Here is a 24,536-nt window from a genome sequence, read left to right on the forward strand (position 1 = left end):
TTCCTAGTTGAAGTGTATTTGACACATATTGAAATAAAATGCCAAAAATATGTCTTAGGCGAACGGCAGATTGAGAGATTTTAGCTTCAGTCATTGCCAAATCTCAGTGGTCATCATTTTCCAGCAATCCTTGCTTTGGCATGGTTCTTGCATGGTTGCACAAACTTGATCATTAAATGTTTTCAAATCATCGAATGATGTTGGTCTTTTGATGATGTGAAGCAACATACACAGAGAAAGAAGCATTCGCCACTTGACGGATGAACAATATAAATGGGGTCAAGTGTTTCTGATGATTTAACCCCATTATGTCCTGCCACACCAGCTTCGTGTTTGTGTCGCTGCCACTTTTTGCTGGATGCATTCTATGTGTAGAATCGCGGAAGATCACAGTAGAAAAGTGTTCTGGCAAATACGTCGGTTTTTCATAGTTCAAAGAATCCGGTCAGTGTTGACCTTGGTGGCTGTTGCAAGTTGTTTGCTGGGAGTTTTTCTGGATTAATATGCCCTCTGACCATTTTCCAGGTGAACACTCAAATGTTGAACCGATGGGTAGGGTTCGGGAATTTAGAAGCTGAAAATTCGCCAAATCGTTTAATTGCTGCAAATGTATCTTCCCCATTTAAATGTTGAAATCTCATCATTCGTTTGTTGGTCCAATCTAAAAATTGCTTGGTCATTTCCTTTGTTGACATACTTGCAAATGTTGATGGCTTTTACAGACTGGCAAGACTACATTAATGTGTGCGTGGATATTTCTTGAGGCATTGGCCGTTCATAAGCAAGGAGCATTCATGTTTAGTGCTCCACCGGACCCGTGAATCATATTTTTGGTGATGGTCTGAAACAATGATGGATCTTTATCAGGCAATTCTGCAGAAATGATGTCGATATCAGTTGGCCGGATTCCTTCTTGCAGCGAGATGAGGATGTGGGAGATCTATTTTTTGCCATTCGATTGAATACATCCAGCACCTTGTTTCTCCGAAAATATGACACTTCACGACGTTCATCAGTTTGGTTAATTTTTTCTTGAACACTGGCATGTCGATCTGTAGCTTTCTGAACAGGCAGAAGGGCCTTTTGTACTTCAGACCAAACTGAAGGTGATGAACAGGTCAGGGCGACCATAACTCCTGACATAAGTCATTGCATCCTGGGCATATGTATTGGACTGCCAGTAAAGGTTGCTGGTAAAATCGCCATTCTCCCCAGTTCATTTGGATTCACGTCATTGGCCATAGCATCTCTAAAATGAATTTAGTCATCTACCCTCAGTTTCTCTTGGTTTATTCAGATGTAGAGTAGCTGTTCACTTTTAATTTTGGCATACATATTCACTACAAACTGATGGAGTAGCTGCTGGGATTTTAATTAATGGTTTTCCATCTCCTATCCTGCTCATCATTCTGAATGCATAAAAGTACATGGCAGCAGGGCCGTCATTTCAACTTTTTCCAGGGGGGGGGGGCGCAAAGCACATGTACTCAATGTATGTATATATATATTTGTGTATATATATATATATATATATACCCTTTTTAGTGTATTTTCAAAAGCCGGGGGGGGGGGGGAGGCGTTGCCCCTAAATGACGGGCCTTCATGGCAGACACCTTCTTTTCCAGTAGTGGGTCACCTGTGGTTGGATTGATCTGAGGAATTCCAAAGTTATAACCATCATTGCCTTGCCAAAAGATGATCAGGTATTGGAGAGCATCATACGATCTATCGTCCATTACTCTCTGTAGCCTGTTATTTCTTTTCTGTAAAACAATATTGCGCCTTTCAAATTCATTCGCCGCAATAAAAATCACCACCACATCAATTGTTGGTGCATTGAATGTCTGTGAATGGGCACCTACTGGAGTCTTATCTGCTCTGATAATTATTTGGTAATCATCTCTTGGCGTATGCTCCACTCAGTCTTGAACAAAGAGATAGGTCACAATGAGTTATGGTGAATGGGGAATTTTCTGGTTGGACATGCGTCACAAGTGGAGTTCCTCAAGGAAGTGTCCTTGGCCCTATACTTTCTTCACTTTTTATCGATGAACTCGATCAGGGTATCGATGGGATTGCTAGCAATTCTAGAACATGGTCACTCATTTTGGTGCGAACAACCCACGGTTCTCTTACGAGTTGAATGATGTCGCTATCCCGAATGCAACTAGGGTCACCGATTTGGGAATTTTCATGGAAAGCGGCTTAGGTTTTCTGAACATTTTCCAGCTGTGGTAAAAAAAGCAAATAGAATACTCGGTCTCATTTTCAAAAGGTCTCTTCGCGTTCTCCTAAAGTCATTCTTCCGCTTTTCCGAGTCTTAGTTCGTTCTGAACTGGAGTATGCTGTAAGGTTTTGGAGACCATGCCTACAGAGAGACATAGACTTGGTTGAAGGGGTGCAGAGAAGAGCTACATGTGTCCTTATTGGCACACAGGGCTTGAGTTATGAAGAGAGACTTCATTTTTTGAATATGTTTACATTGGATAAACGCAGGTGTTGTGCAGATATGATTGAAGTGTTCAGAATTTTTAACGAGATGGATAGGATGGACCGTGGTATGGTACACCGTTAATCAACTGCTTTTACAAGGGGACACCAGAATCAATTGGTAAGAGACAATTCTAGGTTATGGTGTCGCAGGGAATTTTTCTCTAATTGGGTTGTTAATAAATGGAATAGCTTACCCCTGGAGGCAGTAAATTTCAACAAAATTGACACGTTTAAAAAGAAATACGATAAACATGTTGCGGTAAATCGAGAAGCTATCCATACTTAGAATTAGGCAACCATAAGTATTTTTTATGGGCATTGTATATTTCATCATGCACATATATATTGTTTGTAATTGCATTTTTAATTGGGTTGCTGTATTTTTTAAATATATGTCATCCATATTTGTTATGGGCATCTTTTTCTCAGCCACCTCGTTAGGCATTTTGCCTATTGTGGTGTTTAATTTGTATATATTTTATTGTGGTCTTTTGTTTTTATATTTCATTGCGTATGTTTTTTTATCACGGTGCATTTATTTTAACACAGTACCGTATTTCTTGGAATAAGCACCACATGAACCTACGTGTCACTGTATCGGAAAAAAATAAACATAAATATATGAATGACATTTAGTTTATGAACTTAACATAAGGCCCGCATCCGCCACACATTTCTGATATAAAATTCATTAAATGGTTATTTTTAATTTTGAAAATGCTTGCTAAATGCTCAGTAGTACTTGTCAAATGCTTGCCAATTTTAAAAATGCTACTCTGTCAATTGAGAGTTGAATATAATGTAATTCAATAGGCAAATCTCTTGGAAATAGGGTTTTTGAAACGAAAATGAACATATGCATCGCATCTCTCTCACCACCAGTCTCTAAAATCATGTTTTTCAAAACGTATACAACGTGATGCTTGTTCCATGAAATAAGGGGATTAATATAACATAGTGCTTTTTGCATATATGCAGTATTTTAACTGCTACGTCTATTTTCGTCAATATTGAGATAATGCGTCAATATTGAGATAATTTGCTGTATTTTCACTACACTATAAACATAGGCATAGAACATCAAGTCTTATTTCAATAAATAACAGTAAATATATATATAAAATACAATAACTATTCTTTTTTTACTCCATTTATCGATGTATCACGTAAAAAAAATATGAGTCTCGCACCTTGTTGAATGCAAGTATTACAGAGGATTCCATATTACCTAAGATTGAATTGTGGCGATTGTTCATAAATTCAGAAATAAACTCAGAAAATACAAATCATGAACTTATCAGAAATGGTAGCTATATTTGATATTTACTTTTGTTTTCATCAAGAAAGTAAGTTTAAAATGGAGATGAGCTTTTTTCCATTTTGTTGGTAATCTTGCATTTATAATTGAATGTCGTTTTGTAGTTTTGTAATACTGTGCACAATTCATAAAAATTTGGGTTCTGCCAAGCTCCACATTTGTCCCACTTTTTTTAGGAAATGTCATGAGGAGAGCTGTCCTTAGGACCAAATCGCGTGACCCCGACTACCATTCTGTACTATGATTTCTTTATGTTCCAATTAGTATCTATAAACGGATGTTTTTCTGGATTCACTTAACGCTTTTTCTATCTCCCCAGATGGTCAACCATAGCCCAAAGACTCACCAAACCCGACCGGTGCCAATAAAAGCATCTTTGCTGCAGAAGATTTTTTCTCATATGGCAGGCTTCGTTAAAATTAGAGGATATTTTTTCCCCTTGTATTCAGAAAACCTGTGTTGTAAAATGCTGTCTTTACTTTCAAAGAAAGCTGAAATTGAGCTATTGAAATGTTCTTTTGGTCGGCTGGGAAGTGCGATGAATAACACTGTAAATAGGAAGGTTAGACAATCATATATTTTTTTTACTTCAACAGCTGTCTCTGTGGGAAAAAAAAACACAAAAATGAATAAAAATAAACAATCTGGTTTAATAATTATATGTTATTTATGATAGAAATGACACATGGCGCTTTCACATGTTTACGAAACGTGAATTTAAAAAGAAATTGTTTTTTTCTCTTCTCCTTCTATTCTCTAAAATTTGCTGCCCTGGACTGTAGTCCACTTAGCCCCCCTGCAAATACACTACTGCCTCTAGTTCCAGCCCTGCTGATAGCAAATATGTACACTATCAGTTCTTTCTTTAAGAGAAAAATCTTTGAACAACGGAACTCAATACATCATTTACTTTTCGCTTAGATATAGAAACCAAAAGCAAAACAAACAAGTATAGATGTTTTACATAAAGTTTAAATAACACTTTTTTTTTTCTGTTAAATCTTGAAATAAATACCATAAAATTGTTATTTGTTATGGTATTTCTTTTCAAGCATAATTTTTTTAATCAAAACGATAGAGTTTTTGCAATAACATTTTTTGGGAAATGTCCGTGGATAAAGGGGGGAGGGGTAATTTTTGAAAAAGTTCCAGTTATACGGTTTTCGTATTTATACAACGTGTTGTATAAACAAGGTTCCATTATTTAAACCTGAGCCCCCCAACATTTCAATAAGTTTATGCCTATGGTGGCATTCAATATTTCTTTTATTCTCTTTATTTGTCCCGGAGGGATAGATGGGCATGAGCGGAGATACGGGGGGGGGAGCATTGCCCCCCCCCCCCCCCAGCGTCAAAGGTGAAGTTGACTGATCTCTGATCTAAGATCTGATGTATATATGCGTATAAATTGACATCGTGCCCCCCTCTCCAGACTTCCAAGTCTATCTCTGCCTATGTAGATGGGTAAGTAGCAACTGAAAAGAACAATGCCAATATGTAGCTACCCTACATCGTGGCAGACATTATATGGGTGGGGCAAAAAAGCTGTTTAGACTGGATGAACAAAAAAGAACTTTTCTTTCTTTGCTTGTCTGGACCTTTTAACATCTGTAATATTCCCCCTAAAGCAGTGATAATTCCTAGAGGAGGAGAGGGGATTGTAATAGACCATGGCAGTAGGTAGTCCTCGTGGGAACAATATTGGTTTTCCGTACAAAAGACATGATCTTTCCCCTCCCCCACATCATGGAGCAGGGTTGTTGGATCTTTGGCGGGTCCGCAAGTCAGATTTCACTGAGGGGACTCTGTAGTAAATTTATAGCACGAAAAAACAATGATGGTGATTGTCCCGGGCCTTAGGGCTGCATCCCTGTCAGCCCCATCCTTGTGAGGGACAGGTGGCAGAGCACCAATGTTCTCCCCCACGAAAGATTTTTTTTTAAAAACTATCGTCTATTTTTTATTTATTTTGATCTCGTCGTTCTTTACAGACTAACAGTAGTGAACGACAAAATCTTATGCATGCGACAGAACGAGAGAGTTCAAGAAGACTGACATTGGACTCATTCGCCATTAATTGTGTTGCGATATAACTTTCAGGCCGAATTTAAAAGAGCACCACAGTGCTTCTTGGAAAGCTGCCGTTGAAGCATGAATTATGCAAGGGAGGCAGCTGACAAAAGTGAACCATTGGAATACTGTAACAGACTTGCGATCTAGACCAGAGGTCTTTAACCTTTTTCCAGTCGCAAGCACTGCCTGTACCCATCATCAAAAGATGATAAGTTGTTTACGTCATGTTTGACATACGAATGCATGAAATCCGGATGATTTTAATAATTGAATGCATTTTGCACAAGGTGTTTAAATAAAACTTTGATCAAGTGCTCGCAAGCACCAAATCGGGCATGAGCATACAAATACAACGCCACAACAGGCAAAATGCCCAACGAGGTGGCTGAGAGCCCTCTGAGTGCTTCGGGGAGCACCATGGTGCTCACGAGCAACGGATTGAAGATGCCTGATCTAGACAGACACCTAAGCATGACAACCGTCTAATATTGGGCTTCGAAAAATGTCAGGGGTTCAAGAGCTGCGCTAAACTGCGCCGAAACGGTTCTCTTGCTACATGGTGCGCCAAGACGCTGAATCCCTGCGCATTTGCGCCAATTCTTGTTTGTGGTTCACGGAGGTACCGCTAATGCACGTAGTGCATCAAATACCCAGAATTTAAGAAAAAGACGCATGAAAATTTTGTTCACGGAACGCGTTCTTTCCGAGACAAGGAAAAAGATATGGAAAGGGAAACTTTCAATTTTTTTCACTTCCCACCATCTACCACAATCACGTCATCCCGTGACCTTGGAAAGTAGTTGTACTACTTTGGAGTAGTCCATTAACGGTCCTGTACTGGTATAACCTGCGGGCTATTAAAGTAACTGAATGAATATGCCGAATTTTCCGATTTCGGAGAGCGTTTTTTCTCCTGCGGGTTATATACTGAAAATAACTTTAATTTCTCCGCTACCAACCTGCGTTCAGAGACAGCGTATCTACGGTGTGAATTCGCTTTATTTCCCGCAAGATTGCACACACGCCTTTGCGAAGAATCGAAAAGGGGATTGGTTTACTCGTTTAAATTACCGAAATTTTTCGAAGATCTTTGGGAAAAAGCGGGATCTGTAAAAACTGCAGCTAAAATATCCATAGTTTTGTCGTCTAGCCACTATGCGGTCGTGTGGTTATCGTCGGCGGTTGCCGATCGTGACAATTTCACATCGCGAAAATCAGGATATGGCGAACAGGGCCAGCTCAAGGAAAAAATCTCTACCCATGCAGAACCTATTTACTGACAACGTTTTTTTTTTTTGATAGGCAAAACTTTTTTCACCCTTTAAACTCCATTGGGCACCCCTCTTAGAGCGGCGCCCAATATGGCCGCACGGTCCGCCCCTGCGTTGGTGAAGGAGGGGCATGCTCTTAACAATAGTCAAAGGAAGGAGTTTGTACTAGGAGCATGTGCTCATTTTATATATACATAACTTCTGTGAGATACCAATTCTATATAAATGTCCTACCTTTCCAAAACATGTTGGAGAGAATGAAATGTTTGCACCCTCTCTTGTTTTTCGCACTCCCTCATGCATTTCTGGGATGGTACATTACTCCTTCACGTATTGCTAGGATGTTACTTAACATTGTATCACCAACAGAACTATCAATTAGGAGTAATGAATGGGTTGCACTACAATGCAAAGAATTACAAGAAGTGAAATCAGTTCAAAGAATAGATAGATAGCAGACATATTCAAACTTTGTAACCTTGAAAGCAGCCCAAAGTTCAAAATTTTGCCAGTTTTGGTGAAGGCTTTTTTATCTTTCGCACATGGTAATGCAGACAGTGAAAGAGAATTCAGTGTTAACAAAAGTGTGTTTGAACAGTGAAAAATCTGTCTATCCAATGCTTTAAAAGAATAAGAGTCACAAAATCTTTTGTTCAAGGGCATGAAAAATTTGAAAAAAATTGTCATTAAGATGCTGAAAGCGACTCGTGATTCGTGTAGAAAATATTGTAACACTCTTCAGGCTCAGAAAACAGCAGATAAAAACATTTTTAATTTATTAACATGCTATTATGCTGAGAAATTGTTTAAGTAAATAAGGTATTTATATTTTTCTCGTTTTTTGCATTTCGCTTTTAATTTAATCATTTCTTTAAATTCTGTGAGAAGCTAACTTTTTTTCCTGGAAACCCTTATTATATTCTGTACGCACTTTTTTTTTACCATATCAGAATGAACAAGATTTTGGTGTTCAAGCAGCAGAAATTCTTGCGGTCTAGGTTTTCAGTATGCATCCATGGTGCTTAATTTGAAAAGAGTCTAATTTTTATTCGTCATTTCAGTAATGCATGTTTTAGTAGTGACAGATAAGATACTTCAGAAAATTTTTTTTTTCTTTCTTTCCTTTAGTTTTAAATGATATGGTAAATTGGTCTATTCAGAACAACACAACATCCATTTGCAATCTACAGTTCGATTGGAACCATATGGCAAGAAAGGAGGGACTGGTGATTGACGTGCGTACTGAATCATAGGATTTTACTCATTGTCCTTCAAACCTCCCCCCATGGGCGGCGTTACGGGGGGGGTGGCAGGCCCAGCGTTAAAAGTGGAGTGGGCAGATCTAATGTATATATGAATTGACATCATCATCGTCGTGCCCCCCAGCAGCAATGATGACCTTGCCCCCCCCCCCCAGACTTCCAAGTCTGTCTCCGCCTATGACCCCCTTCCCCCAGTCTGAGAAAAACAAGGGTTTCTTGGTTCTGATCTGAAAAAAGAGGCTACATTGATGAATCGGTCTGACCGAAAAATATCCATAGTTCACGTTTGACAAATTAGTTATTGTATTAGGTTGTTCAAAATAAAAATTGTTTTTCGTCAGTTAGTTGAACTTGAAGTGTGTACACATAGGATTAATTATTATCCATGTTGATGAATCCTTGAGATTTTTCTCCTATTCCAAAATAACTAAGCAATGCTAAAAATGTATATTTTTGAGAAGTTTTTGTTTTGAGCATCTCAATTTAACTATAATCTATGCAGCCAAAGAGTTGAGGCCAGTTATGATGATTGTTTAATTCTGTTTTATAAAGTGCAAAATACTTATTTTTAATAGGACATATCTATAAATTAACAGAATTGCCAAGCCAATGCTAAGTTGAGTAGTTGAGATGAACATAAATATTTGAACTCAGTTTCGTTTTGCAGGCCGATGAAAATTATTACTCTACAGCTGTGGTTCCCAAACTTTTTAAAGCATGACTCCCCTACATACGATGACCATGTGTATTTATATTATTTGAATATTCTCAGCCACCTCGTTGGGCATTTTGCTTGTTGTAGCGTTGTATTTGTATAACATTTTCATGGTTGTAGCAGGCCACCCTTGCTTTATTATCCAAAATTTTTTATGACTACCCAGTGTACTCCTCTTAATAATTTTAATCAAGGTTGGGTTTTGACGTCAATCAAAAACTGGTTTTTGACATGACAAGCGTCAAAAACAAATTTAAACCGTCAAAAACCGGTTCAAACCGTCAAAAACCTAAATGAATGCCTTTTGATAATGTTTTGAACACAAATAGGTATATAAAATAATGAAAAACTTATTTTTGTATATTACAATGTTTTTTTTGTTAAACATTAATTTATTACAAAAAATAAATCAAAATGTTAATTAAAATTTGCCATTTTGAATTTTTCAACATAAGAGTCTAGAACATATAAAATATAATTTTGTGGTTTATTTTAATCTAAGCTACTGATTACCTGTGTTCAATTTGGAATAGAGCTGCTTATTCAAAATATGTACACTGAAGAGCCAAAAAAACTGGCCCAACTGACAATCCTTATTCATGAATTTGCTAAAGATAGACTATCAGAATGTAGCCAAAGGTTAGAAAATGTTGTAAGAATGAGAAATTTTGTATATAATAACTTTAAATAACTAAGATACTTCATATGAAATATATATATTCTGGCCACTTTTATGAGACTTTTTGAAAAAGAACCACTTATAAACTGAAGAGCTAAATAAACTGGTACAGGCATGCGTATGCAAATAAAGAGATATGGAACCAATCAGAGTACAGCGCTGTGATCGGCAATGCCTATATAACACAACAAGTGTCTGGCATAGTTGTTAGATCGGTTACTGCTGCTACAATGGCAGGTTATCGAGATTTAACTGAGTTTGAATGTGGTGTTATAGTCGGCGCACGAGAGATGGGACGTAGCATCTCCGAGGTAGCGATGAAATTTGGATTTTCACATACAACCATTTCCCGAGTGTACCGTGAATATCGGGAATCCAGTAAATTATTAAATCTACAACATTGCGGCCGGAAAAAGATCATGCAAGAACAGGATCAACAACGACTGACGAGAATCATTAAATGTGACAGACGTGTAACCCTTCCGCAAATTGCTGCAGATGTCAATGCTGGGCCATCAACAAGTGTCAGCGTGCGAACCATTCAACGAAACATCATCGATATGGGCTTTCGGAGCCGAAGGCCCACTCGTGTACCCTTGATGACTGCACGACACAAAGCTTTACGCCTCGCCTGGGCCCGGCAACACCGACATTAGACTGTTAACACGTTGCCTGGTCTGACGAGTCTTGGTTCCAATTGCTTCGAGCTGATGGACGTGTACGGGTATGGATTCAACCTCATGAATCCATGGACTCTACATGTCAACAGGGGACTGTTCAAGCTGGTGGAGGCTCTGTGATGGTAATGGGGCGTGTGCAGTTGGCGTGATATGGGACCCCTGATACGTCTAGATACGACTCTGACAGGTACGTAAGTATTCTGTCTGATCACCTGCACCCATTCATGTCCATTGTGCATTCCGACAGACTTGGACAATTTCAGCAGGACAATGCGACACCCCACACGTCCAGAATTGCTACAAAGTGGCTCCAAGAACACTCTTCTGACTGGCCACCTAAATCCTCAGACATGAACATTATTGAACATATCTGGGATGCCTTGCAACGTGCTGTTCAGAAGAGATCTCCACCCCCTCTTACTCCTACGGATTTATGAACAGCCCTGCAGGATTCTTGGTGTCAATTACCTCCAGCACTTCTTCAGACATTAGTCGAGTCCATGCCACGTCGTGTTGCGGCACTTCTGCGGGCTCGCGGGGGCCTACACAATATTAGGCAGGTGTACCAGTTTTTTTGGCTCTTCAGTTTATGATATGGCATCAGAGTTAGGTTTTATACTTCAGAAACTAAATCAGTACTAAAACAGACAAAAACTTATTGTCAATGTTGTCAAATAGTTTTTGTTAACCTGATAAATATGTTTAATCATATGTAGATGTGTTTGATTCGTCTTGCTACAAACTCGTCACGGTACGAATTTGTTAGTGTCAGTTTGTCGTGGTACAAGTTTGTTGCAGAATCAGTTCGTTGTGGTACAAATTTGTTGCAGAATCAGTTCGTTGTGGTACAAATTTGTTGCAGAATCAGTTCGTTGTGGTACAAATTTGTTGCAGAATCAGTTCGCCGCGGTACAAATATGTCGCAGAATTCAGTTTTCTAAGTTCAATTTTCACGGTATAAGCCATGCAATGTCCCTTATGGGAGTTGCTTGCCCGGTTCAAAATATCCAGTAATTGTAATAGCAAACGACAAGTGGAAAATTATCACGACTAAACGTTCTCATGAAAATATTATTTCTTAAGTTCGGGCGTTAGTTACACAATTTTAACACAAGATTATTCGACATAAAACCCTCTATTCGATAATGAGAAAGGAACCCTCTCACCAGTTTATGGTCAGTCAATAACCAGTCTCTTGTTTGCCGGTCGGGAAGCCGAGGTTGACAGTCACTTCGATGCAGTGTAGTGTAGTCTAGTCAGTACCAGCGGAGATCTCTCGGTTGGAGACCGGATCATGTCGATCAATTCCAGGGGGCCTCTTGGTTGAGGGCCGGATCAACTCCAGGGGGCCTCTCGGTTGAACTAGAGGGTTCTAGTTTGAATGAACAAAGGAAGAGGAGGCATGTTAGCCAAAGAGGGAGGAATTTATACACCCATTTCATAAAATTTTAGGACCAGACATCCTCGCAAGGCCTTTTCGCCTCAACAAAAATATCTCATTTGCATACTCATGCGTTAATGAATAATAAACAGGGTTGGTAAAAAAACCGTTTTTTTGAAAAAAAACCAAAAACCGGGTTTTTTTGGTTTAAACCAGGTTTTTTTTGGTTTAAACCGGTTTTTTTGTTTTAAATTGTATTACATTAAAACAATGAAATTTCTGAAAAATCATTCAAACTTCCAATAATTAACTAAAATAAAATGTTTATTAATGTAATTAACACTATTCCCATGCTAATTAATCAATAAATATTTATTACATTTTAACAAAAACCACCTTTTCAAATTTAATTATTTTTTGATTAACTTGGAACATTGTGTGTTTGAAAATTCTTTTAATGTTATTATTAATCATATAATATATAAAGGTTTTTTCTCCTAGTTACTTTCAGTATACTTAACCCTTCGACAGTTACGCATATTCAGATAAATCCTTTGAAAATGGGCAGAGCCTGTTCAGGAAAGACGATGCTTTCCCCCATTCTCACCAGCGGGTAGCCGGATTTTCGGTGGTTGGGGATCCTCCCATCGCAACAATACCTCAACAACATGAATAGACCTATTGTAGGTTAGCCACAATGGCCTCACTGAGTGTTTAAATGTTTATGAAACCTAGGAAATCATTTTTCCCTGATTTCTTGGAGAAAAATTAGAAATTTTCATTTTCACCAATTTCTTTCTAATTTTTGGATTCATGCAAAAAGATCATTATTTTAATTGAAAGATAATCATAAATAATTATTATTACATGAAAATCTCGAGCGTCAACGTTTTTTCATTCATAACAGAGTATTCGATTGAAAATAATGAAAACTTCGAGAATTCCAATAAATTCTATAAATTTTCACTTCTGAAAAACGTTCAATGTTTATTAATTTATTTTTTTTAATCAAGTAATGGTAAAAAAAATTAATAAAGAAATCAAAGAACGTAAGTGGAAACGTACGAAGAATTTTAATCATTTTTTTTAAAATTCTTTGACGAAAATTATGTGCGTCTTACTTGAGGCTTCGACGACGGTATTTTTCCACGAAAACTTTTTGTTTTTCCTTTCTAGATGTGGCTTATACATCCTTACCAGAATTTACGGTGATTGAATTGAAAGTTTCGTGAATACTCAATATAAAATCAATTTCTATTGTATGACACACATAGTGGACATTCAATGTTTACTGGATAAATGTCAGTCTATTAATTTATCTGTTGGTATTCAGTATGCGATGATACGAATATTCATATATGTACGCTATATTTAAACTTCCGTAAAATGTTTTGAAAAAAAATATCAATAATTAACAGTTGATTAGTTACCATACAAATGAAATAATTTTTTCGTGGATAATTTTGTCTTCGACAAAGTTTCGTGAAATGTTTGTCTTAAGCTGCCCCAATTATTTTCAATATACAAGTTAGTTTTCATCAACTCTTTATACTAGGTGTCCTGTAAGCAGGACCGGAACTAGAGGGGTGCGGGAGTGAACTGCCCGGGCGGCAAAATTTAGGGGGAGGTAGTTTTAGGTGGTAACAAGAGCACCTTTAAAAAAAGTATATCAAATTTTAAAGTTGTGGCGGTGGCAAAATAATGTTGGCTCCGGGTGGCAAAAATTCTAGTTACGTCAACCGTCCGTCGTAGAGGTATGATTTCAATTTAAAAAACTCTCAGCAGGCGTTCAAAAATTCCCCTGTACTAGTTTTGAGAGTGAAAATACAGTGTGTAGCAAAATAAAAAAACTTAAATTTTCATACCGTCCTCCGTGCTTTCAATTAGAAAGTTGTTGTCCAATTTCATGGTTTCTAAATGCTATATCCACAGAGGTATTCGAATTCGAAAAACGGAGGAGATTTCGGAAAAGAACAGCATTAAATGCGGGAAAACGGTTTCACACGCTTTTAACTCTGTTCTTCCCAAATTGCCTCCACTTTTCGAATTTGAATATCTCTGTGAATATAGCACTTGGAAACTTGGAATTTTTTTTTGGATTGTTCGTGTCGCACCAACACGCTTTGATTTTGGTGCCACATTATTTTGTTGAATATATTCTGTAGCAAAGTCATTGATCTACGTTACTATGTTTTCAATAACTGGTTCATAAAAAAAAAAAGAAGAAAAGGTTTAACTAGTTGAATGAATTTGAAACGTTGTATAGTGGGACCTATATGCCTGGGTTCCCACTAAAATGGCGTACTCGAGGTGGTGGTGGAATTTTCAATACAACACGACTGCACTAGTCTCTTACACTCTGGAGTTCATCCTAAGATTTGGATGAAACTGATGAAAACGAGCAATCGTTCTCCGAACTTGATATTAACTTCTCTCATCGAATTCATCTTCACTCAATAGAGCCAGTATTATTGTACTTATGGGGGGTTTGCTTTTACTCGCCTGTCAAATAGTATGAATGTTATACTGAATCATCAAAAACCATTGTGAAACACACATGGCTCAAAAAGTAGAAAAGAAGAGCGAGGAGAAAGGAAATAGGTGGGAAAGTAGGAATGTGTGAGATCACGAGACAAGCATTGTTTGAAACAACCAAATGCTTATTTGTGTTTACCTCTGATGTTGGCTATAACAAGCCACGATGGTAAGAGGCTTATACTAATGGGCGGATAAAGATAACTTCACGGGTACCAAATGAGAAATTCTTGTCTTTTTCTTGAAATTCTTCCTCTTCCTAGAATTTAGTTCTGCCTCGTTCAGTTATGATCAGCTCTGGTCAATACAACCAATTTATTTTGAATGAACTGCTTGCTTTCTTCCATGGGCGTCCGCAAAACCTACCTTTGGGGGGGGGGGGTAAAAAGAGACACTGGTGGGATTGAAAAGAAGGAGTGTTCACAGAGTCTCTTCCAAAAAAATTGAGTTAACTCCCTAATGCAGACTGATCCGTGGTCCCGTCACATTTGTCAAGCTGTTTTTTCTTTCAAACTTAGGCCGTAAGAGTTGAAGAAAAAAAACCAAGTTTTTCTTCGTTTTATTTGAATGCATTAACACCTTATATAGTTAGTTCTCTTTATATAACCTTATAATCTTCGGACATCAGTATACATACCTTTCCAGCTCAATCGAATTTCCTATTCAGTTGTGACATTATCAGGTTAAAAAAATTGTAAATAAGATGACAAAGGCTAATGCTATACAATTGATCCTAGCTGATAAGACAGTTAAAAAATTTTCGCCCATGGCACAGGATAAATACGACAGATCACCAATGATCTTTACTGAATAGAAACAGGACGTGAAAGTTTTTGCTCTTTGTGGGAGCTTTCTTTACTTTTTAGCACGCAAACATATAGTATAAAAACAGTGAGAGAATAAAATAATGCGAGGAAAGAACGAACACAAGGCTTTTCCTTTTCATTGAGTGTAGCACTCACTACGAGGAAAAAACAGATCTCTGATAATACAGATTAAAGAATTGATTGGATAATCTGGTATTCAATGCTCTGCCCAAAGTATATGCACCTGTTTCTTGGGCATTGTAAATATATTGAGCATGAGATTTTTTTCTTTTGTGACAATGAAATCCAAAATTTTGACACACCACACGCTTTCCACCTTATTCTTCTTTCTACCATCGCCCAACTTGTATTCAGTGATCAACTTCACAAACGGTCTTTTTTTTCGGAATACCGAACGGCCGTTTCATAAAAGTTTCATCGTACTTTCAAAATGTTATTATTTTGAGAGCGTCAGAATTTCCCAATGAACTGCATCTTATATCACAACCCATGTAAGTGGGCATTCTGTGATCCACGCAGTTTCGCTACAAGAGCACTTTTCTGAACACAATATTGACATTTATCAATCACAGAAAGAACATACAAGACTACACCAAAGAGGTGAATGTGATCATAGGCGTAGGCAGGATTTTCTCAGAGGGAGAGAGGTGCGTTTCAAAATTTAATATTTCCTTGGGGGGGGGGTTAAGTTTTTTCCTGCAAAATAACACTGTTATACTGGCTCATGGGGGGGGGGGGGGGTTAGACCTTCCCTTTTGCGTTAACTCAGGAATGTGATAAGTTAGGATTGGAAGATTGTGCAGGCTTGGGAAAGTGTCACTTCAAAAACTTCACAGAACTGACTGCAATGTACGACCTAAAGTTCCAGAAGTTTAAAATAATTATGGTAATATTCAAGTTCGCAAAGAACGTGAAAGATGTGTAATGGATACTAAAATTTCTATGTTTTTGGAATACATCAGCAGTGTAATAAACTCGATTTATAGACTGTGAGGTTATTGAGGAAATGATATGCATAGATAATAACGAGAGATTGTAGTTGAAAAAATAAAGAAATGCTGAAATTGCGAAATTCCTTACATTTACTCATACAATATTGTTTGTCGAGACCGATACAAAAGAATGTGTTTGATTGTGACAGACTGTGATCAATGATAGTTGAGGGGAGAGAGTTTTTCCATTCGACTATAGGTGTGAGGAAAAACAAACTATATTTAAAACAGTCAGAAGATGCAGAAATAGGATTTAATTTTTGGGGATGGTTTATATTCTGTTAGAGATATAGGATGGATGGCTTAGTTACAGTATCATAGTTGACCACGGATAATTTTATATAGCATAGTTTAGCGGAAAGTAAGTCAGTTTATGATGAGAGGGTGAAGGAGTGGGGGATCCTTTCTTTACTACGAAAAAAAATTCAGCTCAAGAGGTGTTAGTTTAACGTTCATAGTTATTTTGAAACATAAATTCTGTATCATATCCATTTCTAAACTAATCATCACCCGAAAGTTTAAAAAATAAAAAAAAAATCAAATATAGAAGAAATAACTGAGTGAAAGGGAAAAAAAGCGATACTCTATTTTTGGACTGAAAAAAAAAATACTTCAGACCACAGAAACATCTTCAAGAATTATCTTTCCCTACAACCCTTTGCACCTCAAGATAGCAATTACAATGCAAGGGATAATAGCATTGTTACCGTGTGCTTTCTGTATTGTGTAGCTGTATAGAGCATCCTACAATGTCATGATCTCTTCTGAATACTGGAGGAGGAGCTCGTCAACAGCAGGGGCGACAGAGTTACACAAAGAAAGTAGGGGAAGGTAACTGATCAGGTCGGCCGGATATATACGGCGCTGCCCAGATTCGCCACAACATTTTTGAGCGGATATATACGGCGCTGCCCATCGAAGGGTTAATTAGGAAGCTATTTTGCAAAAAGTAATAAAAATTAGGTGAATATAATGTATTTAATGAAGCATAAATAATGCTGATTAATTAGCAATGATTTACGATATACAGGGTGATTATAACTAAGGTTCTGATTTCAAAACACTGTAAAAAAAGAACAATTGTCAGAATGACTTGAAAATTGACATGAGTATTCCTGAAAAAATTCAATTTTATTTGATAAAGGGGAAAAAATACTTAAAAATGTCAAATTAATGACAAATCCGACATGTGGGAAATTTGCTCGCAGAATAGAAACGATAGCCAGTCATGGCAGAATAATACCTTAATTATAGCATTTCACGATTTCATAATTCATGGAAACATCACAAAAAACGAAGTGATTGTACAAATAACACCTTACTTAAGAAATGTTAAATATTTTGTCCACCGTGTGTTCTGGCTATGAGGTTGAAAGCACAAAAATTCTTGTTCGACAACAGAATCGGAGTATGCCATGGTCATAATGTGGATGTGCTTGCAATTCAGCTTTATTAAACCAAACACGCCCCCCCCCCCGTTAATATTCCTAAGGAACTCCTAACATATAGGGGATGTGCTGGAGATAGCAATTCACTAAAGTTTGCAATCTGACCACTGTTTATAACATTTTGAGGTACTCCCCCAGCCAGAAGTTGCAAGGGTTAAGGTGCATCCTGTCAAAATGGGTCTTCAGCAGCTGCTTTGCTGGTATTGCAATGTGCATCTTGATAGAATATGTTCTATCCACACACTGATGCTGTGGAAGTGCCAAAATGATGTGGTTGCACAAAATAGATTTATACTGCTGGCCAAGTACAGCATCATCGACTTGCACATTTTGCACTTTTTTCTTTTGCGAAAGAAACTTCCATTGCTTCAGGAGTATCCATGCAAATTTTCAAGTCATTCTGATCAGTACTTATTGTATAGTTTTTGAACCAAATCTTAAATTATAATCACCCCGTATATAGCTGATTATTTTTCATAAATCTGTTACTACTATACAATAGAACCTTGATTAACTGAGCTTAACAGTGTGTGTGTGAAAGTATAAAAAAAACAACTATTGAATATTAAGACTGGGAGATATACAGTAGGAGATGTGCTACTTCTTATGGGAAAGAAAATGAAAATGTATGTGAGGTAATCTAACCACTAGTACACTAGTCTTTGTCCTTTAAGGACAGCTGGTGTCTTTAGTGGATTATAGGACCACCTGCCCCTAGCATGATGGTGTCACTACTGTAGCTGCTTCTTTGTGAAGGGAAAAAGAAACCCTGTGAGATAATACACCACTACATTTAGATGTGTGATGCAATCGTCATTCATGAATTTGCTAAAGATATATAGAGCATCAGAATGTAGCCAAAGGTTAGAAAATGTTGTAAGAATGAAAAATTTTGGCTTTTATATATAACTTTAAATAACTAAGATACTTCATATTAAAAATATATATTCTGGCCACTTTTATGAGACTTTTTAAAAAAAACCACTTATAAAATCTGATGTCATTTAAAGATATACCATCAGAATGTACCCCAAGGATATAAAATGTGGTAAAAATGAAACATTTTGGCTAATAATGAACCAATATGATATTTTTCAAGGGAAAAAAATGATATTTAGGCAACTTTTATTTGATTTTTTGAAAAAAACCACTTGGTTAAAACCAAGGTTTAAACCAACGTGTTGTTGACCAATGTTGGTTGTTTAAACCAAACGACCCTGATAATAAACATCACAAAGAAAATATTACATCGGAAATCTGCCAACATGACACAATCCGGAGAGCTGATCAGACTTTCCCAACTATGTAAACATTAAACAAATAACACAAAATGAAATGTTCCAACGGAGGTCTGCAGCCCCCCGCCGAAAACAAGTGAGTACAACTCTTATCAAGGAAACAGTTATTTTCCGGATATTATGCTGAGGTGAGCTCGGAAAGAAAAGTCATCACGTCTCCGCGTTTCTTTCCGAGCTCACCTCAGCATAATATCCGGAAAATAACTGTTTCCTTGATATCTCTGGCTGAGAAAAAAGCCATCTATATCTCTCTAAACCGTCCCACCCGGGGGCCATTTCCTGAAGTTAAGAGAGGCTACTAATGCCACTACTTCAGCGCCTCACGACACAGTGCGTGAAATTAGGAAGGCAGATTCATGTGTCTCCAGTGGTGTAGATGGTAGCATGCTTGCCCGGTATGCAAGAGGGCCTGGGTTCGAGTCCCGGCGGTGACGTGATGACTTTTCTTTCCGAGCTCACCTCAGCATAATATCCGGAAAATAACTGTTTCCTTGATATCTCTGGCTGAGAAAAAAAGCCATCTATATCTCTCTACAACTCTTATGTTTTCCATATAACGAGACTTGCAATAACTTCCCTGGGAGGTCCCTTAATGGAAATAAAAATATTTTTCAGGATGAACTGAACCTTTAAGCCTCGCCCAACCTACACAGAATTTTGAACCAGACCCCCTCCACGAAAATAGCAACATCGTCGTCATGAGGGAAATTAATTTATGCGTGACATAAGTAGCCCAACCTCTGGCCCGTTCTCGTTCGACAGCCGAAAGGCGCCGACTGCCGAACTAAGCTAACATTCTGGCCCTTACCGGTTTGCCAGCGGGTCCTCGGGTGGTTTCCGGTAACTGAGAGGTCCCTGTTGTCTAAAATAAGAAGGAATTTCCCACATAACGACAAGATCACCATTAACGTAGAGGGATCGGATCCCGATACGTTACAGCCACACTTCCCGCTTTCTGGCGGAATTTCTCGCAGCAAGGAGTGTTTGGGAACACACCAAGATAGTAAATTAGGATCAATGACCCCCAAGCACAATTTCCCTAATTCACTATTGAATATATATCTGCCATGTAAAGAATACATCTTTGAGGAATTTTTTACCAACAATATATCTAAGGCCAGTATTACACTATGAAAGTTTTATAATACTTGAAAAATTCAACCAATAAAATTATCGGTTGCATTTGCTCGAATGTAACCTATGAACTTTATTGGTTCGATTTTTGAGTTTTATATAAGGGATTTTATTTAAACTTTTATAGTGTAATATCAGCCCAAGTTTCTATACTTAATAGCTGTAAAAAGTCTTATTTTTAAATTATTTTTTCGCAATGTCATGTACATTTCAAATCATCTTGCACTATTATGATAATATTCAGACACTTCGGCCATAGGCAACGTAACCTTGTGGCTGGGGTCATTTGACCCCCCCCCCCCCCAAATAAATTTTTTGAGGGTCAGAGATCCTCCCTCCAAATAATTCATGAGTATACAATGCACTTTTCCGCCTCCTGCGTATGGGAATACTTTCTAACTTCTACCAAATTTTGGTAGTTTCTACAGATTTCTATCTTAAAGTACGGAACTTTGGCAAAATGGTAAAAAAAATACAGAAATCTTTTTTTTTAAAAACTACTTTTGTTCATTTGATTGGATTTCTTTGAATTCACTTATCCTATCGAGAGTACAAAATGACGTCACGCAAAGACAGAATCTCCAAAGAATAAATAGCAAAGCCAAGAATAATTATCAAATTTATTACAAATCAACCAATTCACTGAAAAAGTTGAGGTTTACACTGAGAGTACTGTGGTTTACACACTTATCATCACATAGAGTTGTTTTTGATAAATAAAAGAAAGTTCAACTTTTATTCACAGATTGGGACAAATAACTCGAAACCTATGTATATAAAATTGATTTCCTGTGTGTATGCTCTCTGTACAAATCTACAATTCCATTCCGATCTTTGCAAAATTTTGTATGCGTACCAAATAGGTCCCAGCTTATGGCAAATGCCTGAAAGGGTCAAAAAACTGTTCAGCAACAATGATTTTTGGAATGCCTACTTTTGTTACCTTGGTTCCCAAGCAATGGCTTGTCACTGTTTTAATGCTCCCAGAGTATGAAGAAAACCCGGGCAGTGCCAGGTATTACTGCTAGTTCACAACTTTCTTTTAAAAGTTGAAGGAAATTTATTTGAGTTGGAAAAACAAAACAAGAAAAAGATTTGGAATGGGGATTACCTTTTCCCCCAAAAATATATATATAGGAACATATATACATAGGAAATTTCGATTTCTAAATCATTTCTGTGAGTGCTCATACTCATTCCATAAAGTACCTTAGGCACCCACAGCATCCCTGTCTCTGACACCACTGCAAATATCAATCAATTTTTGATTTTTTTTTCAACTCTAAAGTAACAACTCTTGAGTAAAAAGAATGAAATCAGACTTTTAATTAGCCCATTGTATGTAACTTCATGTACATGACACTCATACGGCTCCAGTCAATGAGTAGTAAAAATTTCTTCTTACAACACAAGTGAATTAACATTAACAGACAATATAAGATTATATTCAGAGGTATATTTCCTGGGTGGGGAAGGGGTATGCGGTCTTTGTCCCAAGATAAGTTCAAGTGAAAGGGTGTAACCAAAATTGAGTAATTGGTGGTCAAGAACATGAATTAGAAAGGGAGAAGGGAGGCAAGGTTTGAATAGCCCACAGCTGGCAAAGCTATAAATCGGCCTCTGATTTTAGCCTACATTTATCAGGATAATTTTAATTTGAAAAAAGTTTTGTATCATACATATAAACACTCCACAATATCTAAACCTTTATTTATTTTCAGTGCCTTTGAGTAACATTTTATTTAAACACTTATCTAATGTGAATATCGCAATAAAACGCCTGATGATTAATAGAATAATAAGTGATGCTATTTTGAACCATAATTTTTTCTTTTTTTTAACGATACATAGAATATTTCAATTCAAACAATTTAATTTAAAAAGTACTACATTATTTTTAGTCATACGCGTATAATCTGTATCTCTGTTTTATGACACAACAAAAAAACGCAATTAAAGAAAATTAATTATAGGCTAATTCATTCAGTCATTTATTGCATTAAAAATTTTTCTAATTTAGGAACATGAATTAAGGGGGAAAAAACTTTTAAACACACACGCAAACCAACATATCATTTCTACGTTCGGTTTTGCAATATTCCACGTTTTTGCCAACAGGAATATGTAGACCAAGCACACCAACCTTGTACCAAAAGCTTAGACGCTAATGAAAACTATGTGAAAATATTCAAACAAGCCAGCCAAAGATACGCGACTGACTATAAGAAACTTTAGATTAATGGTTATATTATATCTGTGTGACTGACTCATAGTCATCTTTCTTATTGGTGATTACGTGGTCTTTGTCAGTGCTCATCCTTTGGGCAATATGAAAGCTTCATCAAATTGTCTTTCATAAGCACTGTAACCCAACTCTCTTCACTGCGAGAAATAGAAATCCTGACAGGAAGCAGGAAGTGTGGCTTATACGGTGAAAGTTAAATATTAATTTAATTGAATTATTAATTAATTAAATATTTCAGGTTCTTATGGAGATACTGTAATGGGAAATGTTGGTGACTCTCAGAAGGGGGAGAAACTCTCGAGCCCATGGGGCAGATAGAAATTTATCGTTAAAGATAGGCTCACTGAAATTTGGGGAATATCATACAAACCGAAACTTTTCCACATGATATTGAAATTTTATCACAGCAAAAATCAATTATTTAACATTTCAAAATTTTTATAACTGAATTTTCAAATATAATTAAATTTTTATATGCAGTTAAATTTTTTCAATGTAATTGATATTGTAATTTTAATTTCTATGACCTTTCCGCAGTGACAAAAAATAATTATTTTCAGTAAACTGTGTGTACATTTTTGTTCATGTTTCTTATTTCACGTGTAAAACAAAAACCTAAATACAAGCTCACGTGGAACGTGTACAGTGAAGAATTGACAGTTCGACGAATTGTTTCTGCGATAAATTGACGTCATGACGAATTGACACAGCGGCTAACTTGTACAGCTACGAATTAGAGCTGCGACAAATTTGTACCGCGACGAATTGACCCTACAACAAACTTGTACAGCTACGAATTGACCCTCCAATGAACTTGTACAGCTACGAATTGACACTGCGACAAACTTGTTCCATGACAAATTGACACTGCGACAAACTTGTTCCATGACAAATTGGAGCTGCGACAAACTTGTACCGCGACAAATTTGTACCACGACAAATTGAGGCGCAACAAGTTGATTGCGGCAAATTGACTGGCTACGGAATGTTTAAAATTACTTTTTCATGCCCATTGCAAGCAATAGTGATGTATTTTAAATTTACTAATTTACTTATTTCAGAAATACCATTGGAATCATTGTTGGTGTACTGGTCATTGCAATTGTTGTAGTTGTTATCATAGTGGTGGTGTCATGTTTCTGCTGCAGCTGTTGTCTTCTGGCAAAGAGGAAAAATCATAGAGCAAATGTGTATTGTGAGTATATCTACTTAAGACCATCTTTCTGTATTTAAATGATATCATATGTACAATGGAATGTGATTGAAATCACAAATCAATAACTTGCTTTGGGTGAAGCAAAGAAAGAGTAAAAAAAATAAATAAACATATCTTTCAGCACTCATGCCTTGTTTTCAAGGCAGAAAACAAAAAACCTCCTAGCGCTTCAAGAAATGTTGTCATTAATAAGGAGTGTCTGATGTCAGAGTTGTTTGCATTAGTACACCATTTTCTTATTTTTGACCTCAGAGTTGTTGCTATCTTAAAATGGATTACCTTTTGGGTTTGATAATATGATTAAATAATCGACGTTTTGGAATTTTGGGTAAACCAAAAATGTTGATTATTTAATCGTATTGTTGCTATCTGTTGTAAACAGGGTTGTAAAAAACCCATGTTTTATGGGTAAAAAAACCTGGGTTTTTTTGGGCAAAATGGGTAAAATTGAGAATTTGTCATTTCCAAAACCTCAACATATCTAATTTAAACATGTGTGTACATCAGGGTAAGCTACGGTCACATTTTTCACTTAATTCAAAAGAAAATCGTAGAATGCGAAAAAAGTAGTAGCCACTTTTGCAAAAATGCATATAGGAGGTACGCAAGGAGTAGACATCCAACCATCAATCATTACATTAGCATTGTAGCATTTTGCTAAAGCTTTTCTCCCCATTTTCGTTTTTTTTGCAAAAGGAATTTTTTATCCATCTTAAACCCTGATGTACATCCTTTATGTGTACATTTTACATTATGCCTAAATATACATTTTTGGTGCACGTTAAACTATGTATTTGATTAATAAAATTGACCATACAACAAGGGAATAATTGTTCACACACAAAAACACCCATTTCTGCATAATTGTATCCGAACCAGGGTTGGTCTGATTTTGCCCAACCCAAAAAAACACAGAAAAAACCCATGAAAAAAACCAACAAAAACTACACCTCAAAACTGCATTTACTT

The 24,536-nt window shown here is 36.9% G+C and overlaps 1 protein-coding gene across 1 annotated transcript in view; it reads left to right on the top strand.

Annotated features, from left to right (window-relative positions):
• The window catches only part of LOC149084293 (uncharacterized), a 97,074-nt gene that overhangs the window by 47,985 nt on the left and 24,553 nt on the right, over positions 1-24,536 (top strand). Inside the window, exon 3 of the mRNA XM_089234659.1 lies at positions 23,413-23,546. Within this exon, the coding sequence (XP_089090785.1) occupies positions 23,413-23,546 (134 nt within the window). The remainder of the gene's footprint in view (positions 1-23,412; positions 23,547-24,536) is intronic.

This window comes from Pholcus phalangioides, unplaced genomic scaffold, assembly GCF_987345545.1.
Source record: "Pholcus phalangioides strain wild (caught in Gottingen) unplaced genomic scaffold, Ppha-v1.0 ptg000008l_1, whole genome shotgun sequence".
Classification (NCBI taxonomy): Eukaryota; Metazoa; Arthropoda; class Arachnida; order Araneae; family Pholcidae; genus Pholcus; species Pholcus phalangioides.